This window comes from Siphateles boraxobius, unplaced genomic scaffold, assembly GCF_051911475.1.
Source record: "Siphateles boraxobius isolate OS27281-9 unplaced genomic scaffold, OSU_SipBor_1 33, whole genome shotgun sequence".
Lineage (NCBI taxonomy): Eukaryota > Metazoa > Chordata > Actinopteri > Cypriniformes > Leuciscidae > Siphateles > Siphateles boraxobius.
In genome coordinates this window covers 2,385,452-2,405,192 of record NW_027508953.1, presented here as the reverse complement: position 1 = coordinate 2,405,192, position 19,741 = coordinate 2,385,452, and the positions used below count along the sequence as shown (strand labels likewise).

The window sequence follows — 19,741 nt, the reverse complement described above, 5'->3', positions numbered from 1 at the left end:
AAGAGACAGAGAAGGGAGTGAGAGAATTGAGTCCATTTGACATCAGAGCTCAAGTCTGTCTGGAAATGAGATATGAAAAGAAACTGCCTTAATTTGTGCAAAGAAATGGCGACGGATTAAACCCAGGAGTTTTCTGTGCCGATCTTGAGAGGAAAAATCTGCAGAATGACTTTCAAAACTTCATGTTAAACAGAGCTGGTGTACTGCATCCTAATTGATACCCAGAAGCACTATCAATTCAGACAAAATAATCACTGAACAAACATGCAATGAGCAGTGAGTGTGTAGTAGTTTTTGAATGGAATGCGTACCAAACTGTGTGCAGATCCGCCGAATCACTGCGGTTTGTTATTGAAGAAATTGCCCATGGCCGAGATGATCTGAATTTGGAGGCTGTACTTTGGTATTTGTGCTGGACCAAGCCGGACCCAGATTTGGCACCTCTGGAATTTGATCCAACAGCTATTTAAGTGGATGCAACACCCCGTGTGGCTTTAAAAGAAATTTATGATAGGATCTGTGCAAGGGTGTTTCTTCACCCATGGGCACTTTTAACATTTTTAAAGGTACACTATGGAACTTTTGGTGAGTGTCCCCTACTGGCCTCACTCACACCAGCATGTTGAGTAATAAAAACACCATCTACGCATTAATACTTTTTCAACATCTCAAATCCCTCAATTCTCACCATCTCCGAAAAGCCAAGCCGATGTTGATTCTTGTTTTATTACGAGCTCTGTCATATTCTCTTTTTACCAGCAGATTCTAAGAGGTTTGAGATTGAACCTTTCCTAACCTCTGCCAGTCCCACACCAGACACACGTCAAAGTAGCCGGAGCAACTAAATGCTGTTCTTTTCGACTATTCATCATAGAATCTCAAACAAAACCAACAAAAATTATCATGGTTTCCACAATGATATAAAAAAAAAAAAACATCTGTTTTCAACACTGATAATAATAAGAGATGTTTGCTCAGCAAAGCTCTCTCTCTTCTCGAACACACACAAATACTCTCTCAGGTATATACACTTAATCTTCCCTCTCCAATAGCCTCAATCCGCTCTTAAATTGTGCTCGACCATCCCGGCAGAGCGGACAGGATTCTCTTTTTCTAGTTTATCACCCCTCAGTCCCAGCCAGGACAATGAGAAAGAAAGAGTGCACTGGAAACAGCTGAGCTGGAGACTTCTCCTCTTCAGTGTTAAGCTGTTTGGAGATAGTGAGGGTTGGGACACCCACCCCCCCCCCCCCCCCCCCCCCCCCCCCTCTCTCTCTCTCTCTCTCTCTCTCTCTCTGTCTCTCTGTCTCTCTCTCTGTGGACAGTCCTGATAGGGTTATGAGAGGGGAAGTGAGTGAAGACACTTCCTGTTGTGAGTCGCAGTCGGATGCTGTCAGTCAGGCAGCAGAAGTGATTACCATCAGCTCGTCCAGATTCAAACATTCAGAGCGTCTCAGGCTGGGATATATCCTGCAGCGTCGATGTGACCTGTCACTCATCACTTCCTCCTCTCATTACTTCTCTAGCTTCCCTGTTCATCTTGTTTCAATTCAGGATGCATCTGTATTCTCTCACCCTAGCACCCTCAAACTCTTTCTGTCTGTTGAAAATGGCACTGAATTATACAGTGATGACAGCAGGGATGGAGGTAGATGGATTGTCAGTCTCATGCCCCGATCACAATGACAGTGATTTTGTCGCTGGAGGACAGTGGGTCGCTGTAATGACGGTCGCTATTGGGCGAACCTGAGGCTGGATGTCCTGATGCTATTGGTGTGCTGCTCAACTGCAAAAAACTTTTTATTTTTAAAAATCTGATCACAAATGAGGTGTTTTGCGGCTAAAAATTATATTTAATTTTATTCGCCGGAAAATTTGTTTTCTTGCCTCTTCAAATTAGCATCCTGAAGGGGAAATTAGTTTTTTTAAATAACCATGTTTTCTTTGTTGTGTATTTTAAGGATAAATCTCATTAACTTTAGGTAGATTTCTCCACACAAAAAAAAAAACAAGACTTACTAACATACGCCATGTTGAAACATAAAACACATGATCTTGTTTTAAGGATGTTTAGACAGTCGACAAAAATACAAAGAAATTGTTTTTGAGATGCACTGAAGTTGTCTAAAACTCTGAAAATGAATAACCTCCAGTCTTAGTGCTACTGCAAATTATTGTCAGTGTGAACAATCCGTCAGATGATGGTCCATTCCTCAATTATCAATTAGATGAATTATACACCCCCCCCCCCCTCCCCCTCCTCCTCCTCCTCCTCCACCTCCTCAGATATGAGGCTTGCCTCTGATGTACTGAGAAATTAACACTGGACTAAATATCAAGCTGCTGATTAAAAAAGAATGAAGCAGAGCTCATATAAACTAAAATCTCACCAACAGGTCTACTTCAACAGTGCAAATCTGTCTTCTACTAAAACTTATGGACTTAAAAGGATAGTTCACCCAAAAATGAAAATTCTGTCAGTATTTACTCACCCTCATGTTGTTTCAACCCCATAAGACCTTCGTTCATCTTCGGAACACGAATTAAGATATTTTTGATGAAATCTGAGAGCTGGATCACTCCTCCATAGGCTTCTTCAGGGATTGACACTTGCCAGCCCCGAAAAGTTATTAAAGACATCGTTAAAATAGTCCAAGTGACTACAGTGGCTCAATCTTAAGTGACGAGAATACTTTTTGTGCGCAAAAACAAACAAAAATAACGACTTTATTTCAACTATTCATTTCCTTCTCTGGTGGCCTTTAGTCAGTTAGCATAGACTGATTGCGTAGAGCTACGTCACATGTAGGCTCACTTTTGGGCGACACTGGTCATGTGTGTGATGCGTGTGACGTACAACAACAGAAGCTTACGCTATTACACTAGTGAACTGACTCGAGGCCCACAGAAAAAAGACATGAATAGTTTAAATAAAGTCGTTATTTTTGTTTGTTTTTATGCGCACAAAAAGTATTCTCGTCTCTTGATAAACTTAAGATTGAGCCACTGTAGTCACTTGGACTATTTTAACGATGTCTTTAATAACTTTTCGGGGCTGGCAAGTGTCAATCCCTGAAGAAGCCTATGGAGGAGTGATCCAGCTCTCAGATTTCATCAAAAATATCTTAATTCGTGTTCCGAAGATGAACGAAGGTCTTATGGGGTTGGAACAACATGAGGGCGAGTAATTACTGACAGAATTTTCATTTTTGGGTGGACTAACCCTTTAAGCACCATGGACAGAGAGACGCGCACACACAAACACACACACACACACACACACACACACACACACACACACACACACCTAGACAGAGACAGATGCACAAACTCTCTCACACACACAAACTTCAGCATCATGGATAGAGGCCCACACACTCTCGCCAACACAAAGTTCAGCACCACGGAGAGAGACACATACACTCTCATCGGCACAAACTTCAGCACCATGGACAGACACACAAACATTCTCTCTCCAGCACAAAGCTCAGCACCATGGACAAAGACACATACACTCTAGCCAAAACTAAGTTCAGCACCATGGACAGAGACACATATACTCTCAAAGGGAGATGATCACAATGGTCTTTTGCAACTACTATACAGAATTTAAAAAAAACGTGATTCAACAAAAAAGCCAATCAGAACATAATTTGATATTTAGTGCACACTTATGCAGAGCAGAATTAGTATAAAACTTATTCACAATAAAGAGCAACAGTCTGGTTACGGCAGTAAAAACTCCATTATTTTGCTCCATTGGGAAATTGATTTTTTAGCGATAACAAACATTTAAAGACCACCTCACTGTGAGCTACGAGGTTGTTAATCTATGGTATTTGCCTCATTTGAAGACGCCAGCCCACATTATTTCAACTTAGTTTTAAAGTAATTGTTTAACAGCAGAATCTGTGGAGAAAACTACTTTACCCAAGATGCTGTACAGAAAATGCCACCAATCAGAGTTGAAAAGTAAATTGAGGCAAAAGATCTCGCTAGCTCCACACACTCATGAAGCACTGCAAATGATGTAATCCCTACCTACACTCTCAAAATACTTTTGAATATTTAAATATACATATTTTGCAATAAACTTAAAATATATTGTTTTGTATATAATCAACATTTTTAAATGAATAGTTTTAATTGTTCTTAATGTAATTTTACTACCCGCAGTGTTTCATGGGATTGTAGTTATTACTATCAGAGCTGTTAAGTTCACAACCATGTGCTTTTGTATTTTTGTCCGATTTTCAAATACTTTGTAATGCTATGATCGACCTCGTAGCTGGTTGGCTTGGTTCATGGCTTAAAACGCTTTAAAGTAACTTTTTTTAAAATCACTATATGAGAAATGAATAATAATTTTAAAAAATCTTCCGGAACCAACGGTGCTGGAAAAGTGTCCAGGCACTGTTGCACTCTATAAGACTAAAACGTGGGCGGAGCATTTCAATGTGATGTCAGAACTAGAACCCAAATATCCATCAAAACAGCATCACACCTACTGTACCTAGTACACTAGCATGTGCCCTAGAGTAATGAAGTGTAATATAGCTTTAGAGCAGAAAAATAAAGTGTGCATAGCTCGAGGACAGAACTCCTACCTTGACGTGATTGTATTCGTTCTTGCTGGCATCAGTGCCGACTGCTTTATTTTCGGAGCGTGGCTTTAGGACCTGCCGTAGCGGGCTGGAGACAGGCAGACCTGTTACACTGATACCATCTGAAACCACACAACAATATCCATTAGACATACGGCATACATGAACACAGCTGCCAGAGGCCTGAGAAACAGAGTGCGAGGAGGCAGAAGGGGAAGTGGAAAGAGAGATCACTATCCTCTATAACTTATGTGAACAGAGGATGCTATTATACAGCCATAAATCCTCACATTCAGAGGATGTGTGAACATCGCTCAAACTCTTTCCTCTCCACCTCTCTCTCCATCCACCTTTCTATCTCCAAGCGCATCTGTTTGTCCGGTGTTTAGTGCTCGAAATAAAATTAAAATCCATAACCTGACAGTTTGAAATATGATGAGGTGGAAAAGCGTGCTAATAAATAAGGCGACGGAGAACGTGTGCCGCATTAGATCTCTGGAACACACTCGGGTGGATAAATTTGATCTCTCCAGCACATACGGATAATGGCATAAACGTTTAAACGTACACACAAATTCACTCAAGCAAGAAACATCCTGGGTTATTTTTAGAAACGGGACATAAATATGACGAATGATACTTTCATCAACCCAGACTTAAACAGTGCAGACTGCAGGAATGGTCTGCAAACCTGAAGGAACATAAAAACATAAAGCTAAAGAACACACATGTGTGACATCAGCTGCAGTACGGATGGGTGATATATGACATATTCATGATATATCTGCAATAATTGTTCTGCCTTTATAAAATTAAGCAACATTGTGATGATTTCACCATATTATTCGGACAACATGTTTCTTATAGATTGTGTCAGAATAGTTCTGAGTATTAATTCTGTTTTAATCTTGTCTCTAATTTAAACATCAGTTAAGATGTTGGGAAGTGCAATTTATTTCTGTGAATCAATTCAAACAGAAAAAAGTTCAATTCAATTTATTAAAATATTTGCAACACTCAAATTCTCACGATATTCCCACATGCTTGTCATAAAATCAACTTTTAAAGGCCAATTTTTACAGGAAAAAGTGCCTAAATCTCTTTAATTACTCTGTATCACTTTGTGATTACATTACCGTCAACAAACTATTAAATAAATAAAAAAGCTATGCTGAAACACGGATGTTGCATTGTTTGCCACAGAGGCATTGCTCTAATTGAAGGTCTTTCTGTAGCGGTGACATTTCTGGATTTGACCTGCTTTGGCTCTGTCTGAAGGAGAATAATGAAGGTAAATCGCAGCGTTTGTCGTGGACAGATTGCTCTCCGTATCTCACGCAGATGTTTCAATACACTCGGATGGATTCTGACATTCAACAGAAGAAGAAGAGCTGAAGAGACGCCAGGTGAAAAATGCATGTCTGAAAATGAGGCTGATCCCTATTCTAATTGAAAAGCATTTTGAAGAACATGTCTTCTGTGATTCACACCTAAGCCACAGTCATCTTGCAAATGCTGTCCCTCTGCTGCGTAGTAAAAGAGAAGTGTGCACAGAAGCACACATCAGGACACATCATCCAGTCAGTGTGCGTTTTACCACCCGAAAGGCAAGACGACACAGAGAGAACTTATGGTCCTCATTACGAGTCCCACGGCCTCTGAAATGACATCACTTCCCCTCAAGACTGTCTGGCACGATATGTCGTAATGTCTCCTGCTAACTTTACAAGTCTCAGATGCCCAGACACCAGCTCAAAGCTAACAGAGCGACATGAGGTAAAAGAAGGGCAGAGCTAAGAGAGTTACACGCGATCAGAAGGAGGTGGAGCTAAGACATACTATATATCTAGTTGAGTCATGAAACTCTAGAGGGCTAAGACTTACAGGTCATTTACATGCAATCTGCAAGGAATCAAATCAGTACTGCATGACACAAGCTGACTGGTCTCTGCTGATCCTGCAACCAATGAGATTGCTTGATCAACATTGAAATAGTCTGGTCCAGTGTTGCTGTAATCTAGTCCTGCAACCCTCCACCTCCCCAGCTCCACCTGTCTAGATCTTCTACGGGATTTATGTATGTCTATTTATGCAGCAGCAGCATGTCTCACAAGCTCACAGCAGCACATCTGTGTATCTGTTGGCAGTATCAAGTCCATGCTTAAAAGTTGTCATTGTGATATTATATATATATATATAAAATAAATATACATAAAATACAAAATAATTCTCTTTTTGAACAAAGCACAAAATAAATAAATAATATTTTTGTACAAAGCGCATATATAATTATATTATAATATTTATTTATATTTAAATACATTTTCAGTAATAATAGTTATTTATTTTTATTATCTATAATTTACTATTATTCAAATAAATTATTTTATACAGCACCTTTAAAGGTTGAATAATAATACAATTCTTAAAGCTTACTACTAATAATAATAATATAATGTAGCATATCTTTGTCATAAAAAATAAAATTAAAATAAATAAATAAATAAATGAAATAAATCACACATTAAATATTATAATAGAGTTAACAGACTAATATTTTAGTTTCCATGACTTCATTAGTTTTCATGTGACACCATGCTGACATCTTCCAAAAATACTGCCACACGACCAAAATCCCCACAGCTAATCGCCCAGCAGGGCAATAGTGTTTTTTTTTGGCATATGCCCGCATGATGTCACATCAAGTCAGACAGCATTCTTAAATCACCAGAAATCAGTTCTGCACAGAACTTGCAATACAAATCTCAAATGAGCTTAAGAGCAGATGAGGGCGAGACTGGGAACATGACAAGACTGAGAAGGGCTGTCACTCTGTAAGGCCGGGGCCTAGAGAAAGAGTGAAATGGGAGTGTGATGATAGACAGATCAAAAATATAATCAACACCTACTAGCATTGCAGTCTTGATCCATTTTCTGTCATATTTTAATTTGACCCTTTGAAAGTATGTAAGTGACATAAATAAAAAAGTCTCCACAGGGGGGAGGGGCTTATTTAGTATAGGAGCTAAATATGAACTCAAACGATCCGCCTAATGAACGTCCTGAGCAGTACATGTTTAACAGACGTCATTTATTTCCTTGCTTAAGTGAAACGCAGCGGGCCGCATCGCATTGAACCCTGAAAACAAGGTACTCAGTGATAGCCAGGCGTTACACAATGAGGCTAGTGAGTACATCCCCATGATGGCGTGACATCATCCGCACCAGGGCTCAGCGGTCGGCTGACGTCCTGCATGAAGGGTAAACGTTTACCTCCAGCGAGCTCTCAGCGGGGGAGTTGTCTGCTTTAATGGAGCCGCTCTCCTCTCTCATTATGTTGTTCTTGCGCTGACATTTTAACATTCAGGGACTAATGTGTTTAGTCTGAATGTCTGGCCCTCGCGCTCTGCCTCTCTCTGATGGGGAGACGATTTATAGAGGACGGATGAACGAACGAACGAACGAATGGAGCGGCGTGTTAAAGAAACTCTGGTACGGACTGAACCCAACGGCCTCCAGAGACACAGACAGAGCATTGCATCACAGCGATGACATCATCAGCATCACAGCCTGAGTTATGCTGACAGGAGAGATGGAGAGAGACACTGAGAAAGAGACTGAGACATAAAAGGGGCAAAGAAAAAGAGCTGGAAGAAATAGTGAAAGGAACAGAAAAGAAAACGTATGGTGTGTTTAACTTTAACAAATTATTTTTAATGAATCGGTTTAACTGAACTCACTCTGCCTATTTGAATCAGTCTAACAACTCATTCACTTTTTAATTGGTTGTTATTGCCTGGCTGGTTATGGAGTAAACAACAAATATATTCATTTAACTTCTAAAAATCCAAAATGAATAAAAACACGTTTTTTTTCCCATTTTCAACGAGACTATTAATTATTATAATTATTATTATTATTAAATGATGACTGTACAATAATTATTATTATTTCAAAATATTTGTACTATTTAAATGTATATATTTATAAATGTATATTATATATATATATATATGCCACATGTTGCATTTTTAAATGCATGCAAGTAATGCTGAATATCCACCATTTTGTTCTCAGATTTACGATATTCCCGTGGTTCATATTTTAGTTCTAAAATTTGTATAAACTAGTGCAATGCCCGTGCAAAATGCCCGTCTTTATGTGTGTTTTTAGTAATTGTTGGTTTGGTATGTTTGAGTTGCTGGCCTATACTCTGAGAAAACGATAACGTTAAGCGCACCAGAATAAAAAATAATATTTATAATTAAACAGTGTAGCTGACTTAAAGATTCAGTTAACATCCACAAATGAATCAGCGCGATGATTCAGGGGAGGTTCAGACCTTTCAGGGAGCAGCGACACAGTGATCTCGGAGAAAACGCTACCCTTGAGCAAACCACAAACCTCTAAAAATCTTCAATGTGTGCTTCTTTTACCGAGATATGCGGATAACAGACACACAGACAGACGTTTCTGTAATTTATAGATGTATGTGTGTCTGTGTATAGGCTATATTATATTTATATATACTGTATAGTATACGTGTGTGTACTGTATATTTTTTAATCACAGTTAATCGATTTGACAGTATTTATGTGCAAAATCAGTTTTTGTGTGTGTTTTTTAGTAATTGTTGGTTTGGTGTGTTTGAGTGCTCATTGTTTCAATTACACAGCAAAAGTTCAGTGACATTTTTAATTGTGCATGGTAGAAAGCAAATACTGATACTGACATAATGGCATACAATAAATATGGAAAATTGAAATACTACTGACAACTAACTACTTCTGAATAACTACAATATTCAGAAGTAAACAGTGTAGTTGACTTAATGTTTAGCTGACAGAATGTTTATTTTTAAACCACAATTTTAAACCACAACCCTCTCTGATGTCAGAATGTTAATTTTAAACCACAACTTCAATGTGTGCTTCTTTTACCAATATATTTGACGATATCTCTTGCATTTCTGATCCAAACAACGTCAAACTCGGCACTGCACTTACTCGTGCCAGTAGCGAGACACCTGTCAAGTTTGAGATCCATCGGACTAACGGTTCGAGAGATATGCGATTAACAGACAGACACACAGACGGACAGACAGACAGACGTTCCTGTAATTTATAGATATATATGGAAAAATCACATCCCTGATGTTGACTTTAAAACCGTCCGGAAGACACTCCATGCAAAATATGCAACATTTTGGATGTCTCGAATTCCATTATGACATCACAATGGAGAGAATGATGAGGAGCCAATCAGAGATTAGGAATTGCCACATCAAACACTTAAATTGTGAATGACTTGCTTTGATCTTTTTTTTAATTGTTTATACACTTACAAACCACCATGATGAGAAAACAAATGTCAAACAGTGCAAATATTACCACTAAATAACAGCAATAATGTATTAGCACCTGCGATAACATCAGCAATGTTTACAATTCACTGCCCTCTACATGCTGCGCTAATAGGACGGGATTTAAGCTGTCTTATCAGCCTAATTCAGAGAAATGATTATTTCAACAATAATTAAAACATTTGAAGCAGCGTAAGAGGAGAGGCCCTGGAGAGGAGAGAGAGGAAGGAGGCTGTGAATCTTGCACCTGTCTGTAATTCAAGCAGAAACGCACAGCACCACTCGTCTGCTACAGTCTGCTCTCCTCATGTCTCATTAATATTAACATGTGCGCACAATGAGACAAAGAGGACATTTCCAATTCCTCCAGACCTTGATCTTGAGGAGCTCAGAGGAGGTTGCAAATGCATTGGCATATAAACTTTATCACAAAGGTTTATTCTAAAAATCCTTACAAATCCTGTTGACATGATGCAGTAAGAATAAAAAGCTATAACATTGACGTAGATAGCAGCTCAGATCATTTGATCTTGAAAGGATTGGATGAGCAATGTTTGATTTCATATTGAGAATTTCACTTTATCTTTTGAGATAGAAGTTCAACCTTTTTCCCCTTTTAAAGGATAATTCTAGTTTTTAGCACTTTGAGTCTGTTTTCTAGTTTGTTTTGGATGAACTAGAGTGGTGTTGGACACAGAAATTTTGACGATGGGTCCTGTCTCGACTTTTTGACTCTTTTAGAATCGCCTCTGACGGCTTCAGAGTGGCTGTCTATGGGCATGCACAAACATGTCCCTAAAATAACCCTTAACGTTCGTTTTCAAAACTGTGTGGTAAGTGGTGTTCGTTGATGATTAAAAACAAATATATCGGAGCAATTTATGATTTCAATCCGTGTTATTTGCTATAGTGGAACTATTTTTTCAGATACCTCACAACCGCGTATAAACTTCCGCTCGATATTTGAGTCTGAAGCGTTAGCAGACTCCCGGCCACTTGATATTATTGTCACTTACAAGCCTCCAAATGTTAGTCCAACTGCATATTAATTGCAGTTTTCGGACTTAATAAAATCAGTTAAAACTAACGAGCTTGTTATTCTTGGTGACATAAATTTAAATTGGATTGATAATTCCTCTAAACTTCTGAAAACAACTGCTATAAAATATGGTCTTCATCAATTAATTAAAGATCACACTAGATTTGGTAAAACACGAAATTCTATTTTGGACCTTATTTTCTCTAATCAACCTTTCAAGTATGGCATATCAGGAGTGATAAACACAGCAGTTTCAGATCACTCACTCATATATGTCATTAGGAAATGTTCTAAACAGCCAAAATGTCATAAAATAATTACATCAAAAAAGTACCAAATTCAAAATTGTCTCAGTTTAATGCTGAATTTGCTGATACTGATTGGAGTAACGAGATGTTTTTACAAAATCCAGATCATGTTCTGTCAAATTTCCATAGGAGAGTGGACGATGGGTCCTGTCTCGACTTTTTGACTCTTTTAGAATCGCCTTTGACGGCTTCAGGGTGGCTGTCTATGGGCACATGTCCTTAAAACAACCCTTAACGTTCGTTTTCAAAGCTGTGTGGTAAGTGGCGTTCGTTGATGATTAAAAACAAATATATCGGCACAATTTATGATTTCAATCCGTGTTATTTGCTGTAGTGGAACTATTTTTTCAGATAACTCACAACCGCGTATAAACTTCCACTCGATATTTGAGTCTGAAGCGTTAGCACACTCTCGGCTACTTGATAGCGGTAGCGCAGTAATATCAACAGTAAGAACAACGAGTCCTCCAACAGAAATCAATCCAAATTGAGTTGCAAATTGAGTTCCACAGTTTTGAAAACGCACGTTAAGGGTTGTTTTAAGGACATGTTTGTGCACGCCGGTGGACAGCCACTCTGAAGCGGTCAGAGGCGATTCTAAAAGAGTCAAAAAGTCGAGACAGAATTTATTCTTTAATGAATAAAGAGTTCAAAAGAACAGCATTTTTTTGAAACAGAAATCTTTGTGTCACTTTTGATCAATTTAATGCCGTAAACCATGTTTGGTTAAAAGTATTAATTTCACAAAAAAAAAAAAAAAAATTCGTAATCACCAATGTAGGGTATGGACCAATCAGAAACATACTAATTATTCATTATATACAAAGGTTTATGAAACTCCTCACACAGCCCAAATGAACAAACACAAGGGCAGAAACAGTGTCATGTTACAGGGCATGATAAGGAGATTTTACGACCTCCGAGGAATGTGGCCACATACTCAAGAGAGAGACTATGAAACAGAAACCCTCTTTAAAACAGACTTTGCTGCATTAATCATAGACTAACTGATCTATAAATGAACATGCATAAAACTGTGAAAGAAACAGTGTAAATGGTTTACTGTCTCGTGTACTATTAGGTATAGATTATGGTATGTACCCTGGTATACAACCAACTAACGATCAATGTAACCTCACCTGTATCATGCCTCCTACCTAAGTAATGCTCATTTAATGACTCACACTTTGATGTACATCACCTTCTTCTAGAATGCAGTGTGGATGTGTTGTAGCTATCTGAGCATTAATGAAGGTATAATCATGCTAGGGACAAAGATCCGTAAATCAACTAAGAGCCACTTTCCCTCTCGGACATGTCACCTTTCTGATTGGTCGAGTTCAACCCTTAGGGGAGGACCTTTACCAGGCTTTATTAGAGACAGTTAACATGTGATCTCTCTCTCTTAGTTCTTTCATCCAGCCGCAACACTGTTCTGGTGATACTGGGGAACCCCCTCCCCCTCCATGGGGGCCCCAGGGCCCAGCAGGCCTCGATTCCAACCAGATTTGGGCTCAGGCACGAGAGAGATGACTCTCTCACAAAGAACCAAGGACAATCTCAAGAGTTTTGGAACAAAGACTCCAACCAACAACGACTCCAATCACCCATCCTTCCGACTTCCTCACTTCTCCTGGGTGCTCGGCGTGGCCTCAACAGAGTCCCAGGCCTTCACCAAACCAGCCATGCGTTCCTGGAGAAAGAGAACGCTCAACCAACTTCCAGTTGACACTGCCGGAACCATCAACGACTTCAATTTTCAACAACTTCAAGAATTGTTCCCATTACAAATGCAAGTATTCAATTCAATGAAATGTGAAAATGAAATTCTGATGGTTCTTCTCATAGACCCTCTTCCGGTTTCCAATTTCATCCTAACACTAACCTATTTATGTATTCATGTGTGTATGTTGTTTAGTTTATTTATATTCATATAAATATCTATATTTAGTTAATAAAACTTGTACATAATATGTATTTGGTTCTGTTTTGTTTGCAATACAAGTCACTTTACGATCACGGTTTTTGCTACTGGCTCAAAGTGCTGTACAGGCGAAGAAATAATTATTCTTCTGTGGCCAGGGAAGATACCCTTTTCTTAGAATAAATTAATAATCAAAAGAGTTCGTTGAAAGAACTGATTAATTGATTGTAATATTAATTCAGCCACATCAAGTTAATCCAATTAACTGACCCAAATATTTATAATTAATAATAACAAGATATTATTGATTATTAATATTTCCAAAAAGCTGAGTTCCTTACACCAAAAACTTTTGAAAGATAGTGCACGTGAACGATGACTGGTCTACTGAAGAAAAAAAGCTATGATATGACATTAAGGAAATTTCCATTCCATTTCATCTCATTGCTGTCAAGAAGAAACAACTCAGATAATGGTGATTTTTCCTCCCTCTCCTTCAACGAGCATGACAGGTGTATTAAACTGAGAGGTGATACAGAAAAGAAAGAAGGTATAAGTGTAATATAGCCAGGAAACGGCCAAAAGGAACAAGATATGAAGAGGAAACGGATATAAATCTAGAGAGGAACCAGAGAGGGCAGAGGGGACGGAGAGAGTGTAATACAGAAGAGAGACGGCAGCTCAAGCGATGTCTCTGTTGAATGTGAAATGAGGTCGTACAGCCACCATTTCAAATCACATCCCCGGGATCTGATCTGCCATAACAGGGCAAAGTGAATACTGCCTTTCTTCTATCAGAGAGCAATCAGGCCCATCTTGATTATAGTGTGATGGCTCTGGTGATGCACTCGCAGAAATTGAGCGCAAATTGGACGGGACAAACCAGAACAGACCCAAATGATGTTGTTTTTGCGCGTCAGCGGATGTGTGCTGTGTTCGTGTGGGTGTTTACCGTCGTTCAGGTCGTGTAACAGGTTCTCCTGACCAGAAAAGTCCAGTTTGGTGGATACGTTGACAGGGATGGAGACAGACTGACCGGATTTCAGGGGCAGGTGGGACAGGGCGTCCTGCAGGTCCCAGCTCACAAACTCACCAAACAGCTTCTCTGGAATACAGAACAAAGGGAAATATTTGTTTACAGCACTCTGGTCAGGGACAAACAGGAATTCGGATGAATAATGAAAAAATAATAATAATAATAATAATAATTACTCCAGTTTAAGAAATAAGAAATAAACAAGTACTTTAATAATAAAGTTATTATTTATTATATTTTTCTTCTGTTGCAAGACTTAAAAATTAGTTTTAATTTAATAAAAAAATATATAAAACATGATCATTAGGGAAGTGGTGCATTTGAAACAGCAAAAATAAATGTTTGTTTTAAATTATGTTTTAATATAAAATTGGTAATATAATATATTTTCATAGATTCTGACACAAAAACATGAGATTCACATTACTTATTCTTCATTTGTTGCTCATCCATTTATCTACAGCTGTACAAAGGGAGTAAACCAGTAAAAGTGTCATCCGAGCTCTACAAAAGTAGCATGTCACCAACAACATCTACAAAGGCATAGCATGTACTTGAAAAAATTGCATATTAATATAATATTTTTGTTTAAGCCTATTCTTATTTTTCACACACAATGAAGATGAATTAATGAATGGATCCCCAGCAGTTGAGCCACAGACCCCCTATTGAAGACCCCTGCTCTATTCAATTCATCTCTAAAAATCTCTATTATGTGAGTCAAGATTTTCTTTTTTTAATGACTAACCCTGGGAAACTACATATTTATAAACTGTTGGTGATGCAAGCTTTGGAGGAGAAATCCATTACAAGATATCTCTGATAAAAATTTCAAATAACATTAAGAAAATAAAGATAAAAAGCTCTGAGTTCAGATACGTTTTGGTTAACACCGAACATCTGGGCCGAGAGAAACTTCTCATTCTCCAAACTCTCACTACTACCCCAAATACTGACTTTATAAACAAATAAAATAAATTCATATTAAAATAAACATTTAATATTAAAAAATATAAATTATAATAAAATTAAATATTTTTTAAATGAAAATAAAATAATATTAAAACTACACTAAACAATATAAACAAATTAACTAGACTAAAATAAAATAAATACACAAATAAAATGAAATAAATATTAAGGCAGGAAAAAAAATGCAGATGAGGTGAGAAAATGCGAATAAATCCCCTACAGGCATTGGATGAATCAGCAAAGGGAAATAAACCAGGAAATGCAAAAAAAAAAAAAAAAACTACTATGTTTTCGGACATGTAAAGTGGAGTACCATGGTATTCACTAAAGTACAGTGTCATTAACAATACATGACTATATTAATCATTCAATACCTGTACTGCCACAGTACTATGTTATTCAGGTTCTGTTTACTTGTTTTCATTGTTTTTCCTAAACTTGCCACCTAAGGAGAAGCACAATCGAGAGTTTGATCCTGGAGCGTAACAAGAATCTTACAGACTCGCTCTTCTCTGTTCTTCTCGTCGTCTCCCGGTGTGTGTGTGAAGACACACGAAGCGCCTGTCCAAAGCTTTATTCAGATGCTAAGAGCTCCCAAACCTCACTGTGGATGAATAATAGACAGAGGCCAAATAACGAAGTCAAATTACTGCTGCACAACACGTCTGTGAGCGTTTAAATGAGGCGTCTGCCCTACAGACACATGATCCTTATGAATCAAAGCTTTGATATTCATTTCCACATCAAAGACCCAAAAACGCATGAATTAGGGGCTCCATTACAATGGTGGTCATTAGAGATTCAATGGGAAAACACTTCAGAATCAACGCACTGACTCTGATATTAACACCTCCCGCCTGTTTGTCTGAGGCCTGATGAAGGGTTTGACCAGGTCAGGGTGAACGCTAACAAACCAGATGTGTGTATTAGCATAAACAGACTGAAAGTTACACTCTAGTGTCCATGAGCAGTGGAAGAACTGATCCATAATAACTCCAACCTCAGGTCTACAAACACAAAGCCTTGATTCTAGTCACAAAAGAGTCTATTGATGCTTGATTTTCAATATGACACGGCCAAGTACGGCCCGTTTAGGAGGAGATTGTGTGATTGACATGCAAACCAACCAACCACAGCTTATCTTGCATATGACAGGTATGAGCTTCTATTTAAATATTAACTGCATATTTAAATTCTAATTTTTATGCCTTATTTCTATGCATTATAGAATGCATCAGATTAAATATGCGACACAGTTAGCATAGTCCTTTTATCCCAGATAGAAAGCTGTAGGTCAACGATTTCGCAGTGATCATGGCACAATTCATGCTTTGCATAATGTATTTAGAGAATCAGGTGCTAAAGCAAAGGGTGAAAATAAAAGATAGAATTCATTCTTAGTGAATTACTAAGGTATATACACTACTGTTTAAAATTTGAAGATCGGTAAGATTTTTTTTTATCAATACTTTCATTCAGCAATGATGCATTAATCTGTTCAAAAGTGACAGTAAAGACATTTTACAAAAGATTTCTATTTCAAATAAATGCTGTTCTTTTGAACTTTCAATTCATCAGAGAATTCTGAACAAAATGCATCACCACAAAAATATGAACGGTTTTCATTATATTGATAATAATAATAAATGTTTATTGAGCAGGAGATCATCATGTTAGAAGGATTTCTGAAGGATCATGTGACTGAAGACTGGAGTAATGATGCTGAAAATTCATCGTTGTGTCACAGGAATAAATTACATTTTAAAATATATTAAATAGAAAATGGTTATTTTACATTGCAAAATTATTTCACAACATTACTGTTTTTAATGATTAATTGATCACATAAATGCAGCATTGGTGATTAGAAGAGACTTCTTTTAAAAACATTGAAAAATCGTCCCATCTCTAAACTTGAACGGTAGTGTATGTGTACATTTAAAGATTTCGGCTAAATCAAACAACCATTTACACTGAACTTTTCTTCACCGCTTTGTCTGTTAAAAATGGTCAACAAACACTAATTATGGTAACAGTTACACTGACAAGTACACAAATATTAAACTGGACTGCTATATCAACAGTTTCAGCATTTTAATTCTCAGAGTCTGCTCTTCCTCTAGCGGTTATCTATTCCAGCTGTCTCTCGAGAGCCATGATCCTCTCCTCAGAACAACATGATGGAAATAAACAACCCAGACAGATGTTAAACCCTGTTCCACAACACCGCGCTCCGGGGCCTGTGAGGCGTCATCCTGCAGGGCTTCTTCCTGGCAGCGGTCCTGGACGGATCAGGACAGCAGACTACATCATCCCGAACCACACGGATGCCAACGCTACAATCTGTTTCTGGGAGCCTGGGGATCTCAAACCATGAGCTTAAGTCTCCGCAAAAGGCAAAATTCACAATTAGCATGCGGCTAATGAGGATACAGAACCTCTGGAACTAAGTTAAGAACACAAAAATAAGGCATTTTATCTAGATTTCATTTCCCAAATTAAACCAAATTAAATTGGATTTCCCAAACATATTAGCATATAAACAGCGATGTCATAGTCTCGGGTTTCAGGCGGCATGCTGATGGATCATGGATCATCTGAAGCATATTGTGCATAATAATAGAGCTCTCCAAAATCATAATCTCAGATTGGCCAGCTTTACATGATTTACGAGAATCATTTTCATCCATTTATTGTGTTTATCTCCCAATTTCTGTGAGTCACTAAACTGAAAAAACAGCCACGCTTACTTTATGTTCCCAAGCTGCCAAGAGGAGAGCTTCCAAGGCATGCAATCTTTGAAAGATATTCAAAGGTTAAGACTTTCAATAGCAAAAATGTCTATGTGAAACTAATTTCCATATATATAGCCTGAAAATAGCCTCTGTGTACAATTCAATTATTCAAAATGAGTTAATTGCCATAAAACTCAAGCCTAAAAGCCAAAGAGAGGAAAAAAAGGAGTGATACACACAGCTCAAGCTCTCCACACTAATTTGTTGGGGACGCAAATATTCAATAATTCATAATTCTGTGCGAGTGAATGCTAAAAACAGAGTGTAGATGGGTGTGTCGGCTTTATAAACAGCTGAGCAGTGACCATAATTCACCACGGTACAGCCGTTGCTAGGAGACAGAGTTCTGCTGTCTCATGTGTTAAACAGAGGTGAGAAACAAGACACTGGCCAGCACATTTCTGGGGGATTTTAACATTTCTGAGAAGTTGTGGACTGAAAACATACAGTATGGAAAACTTTGTGAATTACTTTGCACATTTTTATTCAACTGGCATTGGTGGCATAAAAACATTTTAAGTGCACGGATGGACGAATGGATGGACGGACGAATGGATGGATGGACGGATGGGTGGATGGACGGATGAATGGACAGATAGACAGACGGATGGATGGACGGACGGATAGACGGACGGATGGATGGATGGACGGACGGATAGATGGACGGATGGATGGATGGACGGACGGATAGACAGACGGATGGATGATGGATGGACGGACTGACGGACGGGATGGATGGATGGACGGACGGACGAATGGATGGACGGACGGACGGATGGTTGGATGGACGGACAGATTGACGGGATGGATGAATGGATGGATGGATGGACGGACGGACGAATGGATGGACGGACGGACGGATGGACGGACGTATGGATGGACGGGATGGATGGATGGACGGATGAACGGCCGGAAGGATGGACGGACGGATGGACGGACGGACGGGATGGACGGACGGATGGGATGGATGGACGGATGGATGGACGGACGGACGGGATGGATGGACGGGTGGATGGATGGATGGACAGACGTATGGATGGACCAGATGGATGGATGGACGGACGAACGGACGGATGGATGGATGGACGGACGGATGAACGGATGGACGGACGGGATGGATGGATGGATGGACGGACGGATGGATGGATGGATGGATGGACGGACGGATGGATGGATGGATGGATGGATGGACGGACGTATGGATGGACGGACGGATGGATGGATAATGCTTGTATAACATGTTATGCTTGTTTATGAATATCATTTGATGCAAATTCATGGCATTAAAATGATATGATAAAAGCTGCATGTGTCGATCATCAGCCTCCAACAAAAACACAGAACTACAGACATATGAATCTGGGGAAACTGACGGGCTTTAAATAAAGTTCTGGACTCAAAGATTTAAGGAGACAGTGTTCCTCTAGAAGTGATAGATGGAAAAAGAGGCGAAGAGAAACCCTTACAACCAAAAGCTGATTACACAAATGATTAACATGCCTCTACACTGTCAGACTAAAGTAAAACTTTGATAATCCTTCTGACTATAGGGAAAATCAGATATAAAAAACAGCAGGAGAAGAGCAGGAGAGTGTGTGAGAGGCACACGGATGATGATGATGATGATGATGATGATGATGATGATGATGATGATGATGATAATCCTCCATCCGCACAAAGAAAACTTCTCACTCTTCCAGC

At 38.7% G+C, this 19,741-nt stretch overlaps 1 protein-coding gene across 2 annotated transcripts in view; it reads right to left on the bottom strand.

Annotated features, from left to right (window-relative positions):
- trappc9 (trafficking protein particle complex subunit 9) overlaps positions 1–19,741 on the bottom strand; it is a 223,808-nt gene that overhangs the window by 117,320 nt on the left and 86,747 nt on the right. For both annotated transcript variants that reach the window (XM_077194949.1, XM_077194950.1), the window contains 2 exons: positions 14,190–14,342; positions 4,608–4,726 (listed from right to left, as the gene is read on the bottom strand). In XM_077194949.1, the coding sequence (XP_077051064.1) occupies positions 4,608–4,726; positions 14,190–14,342 (272 nt within the window). The remainder of the gene's footprint in view (positions 1–4,607; positions 4,727–14,189; positions 14,343–19,741) is intronic.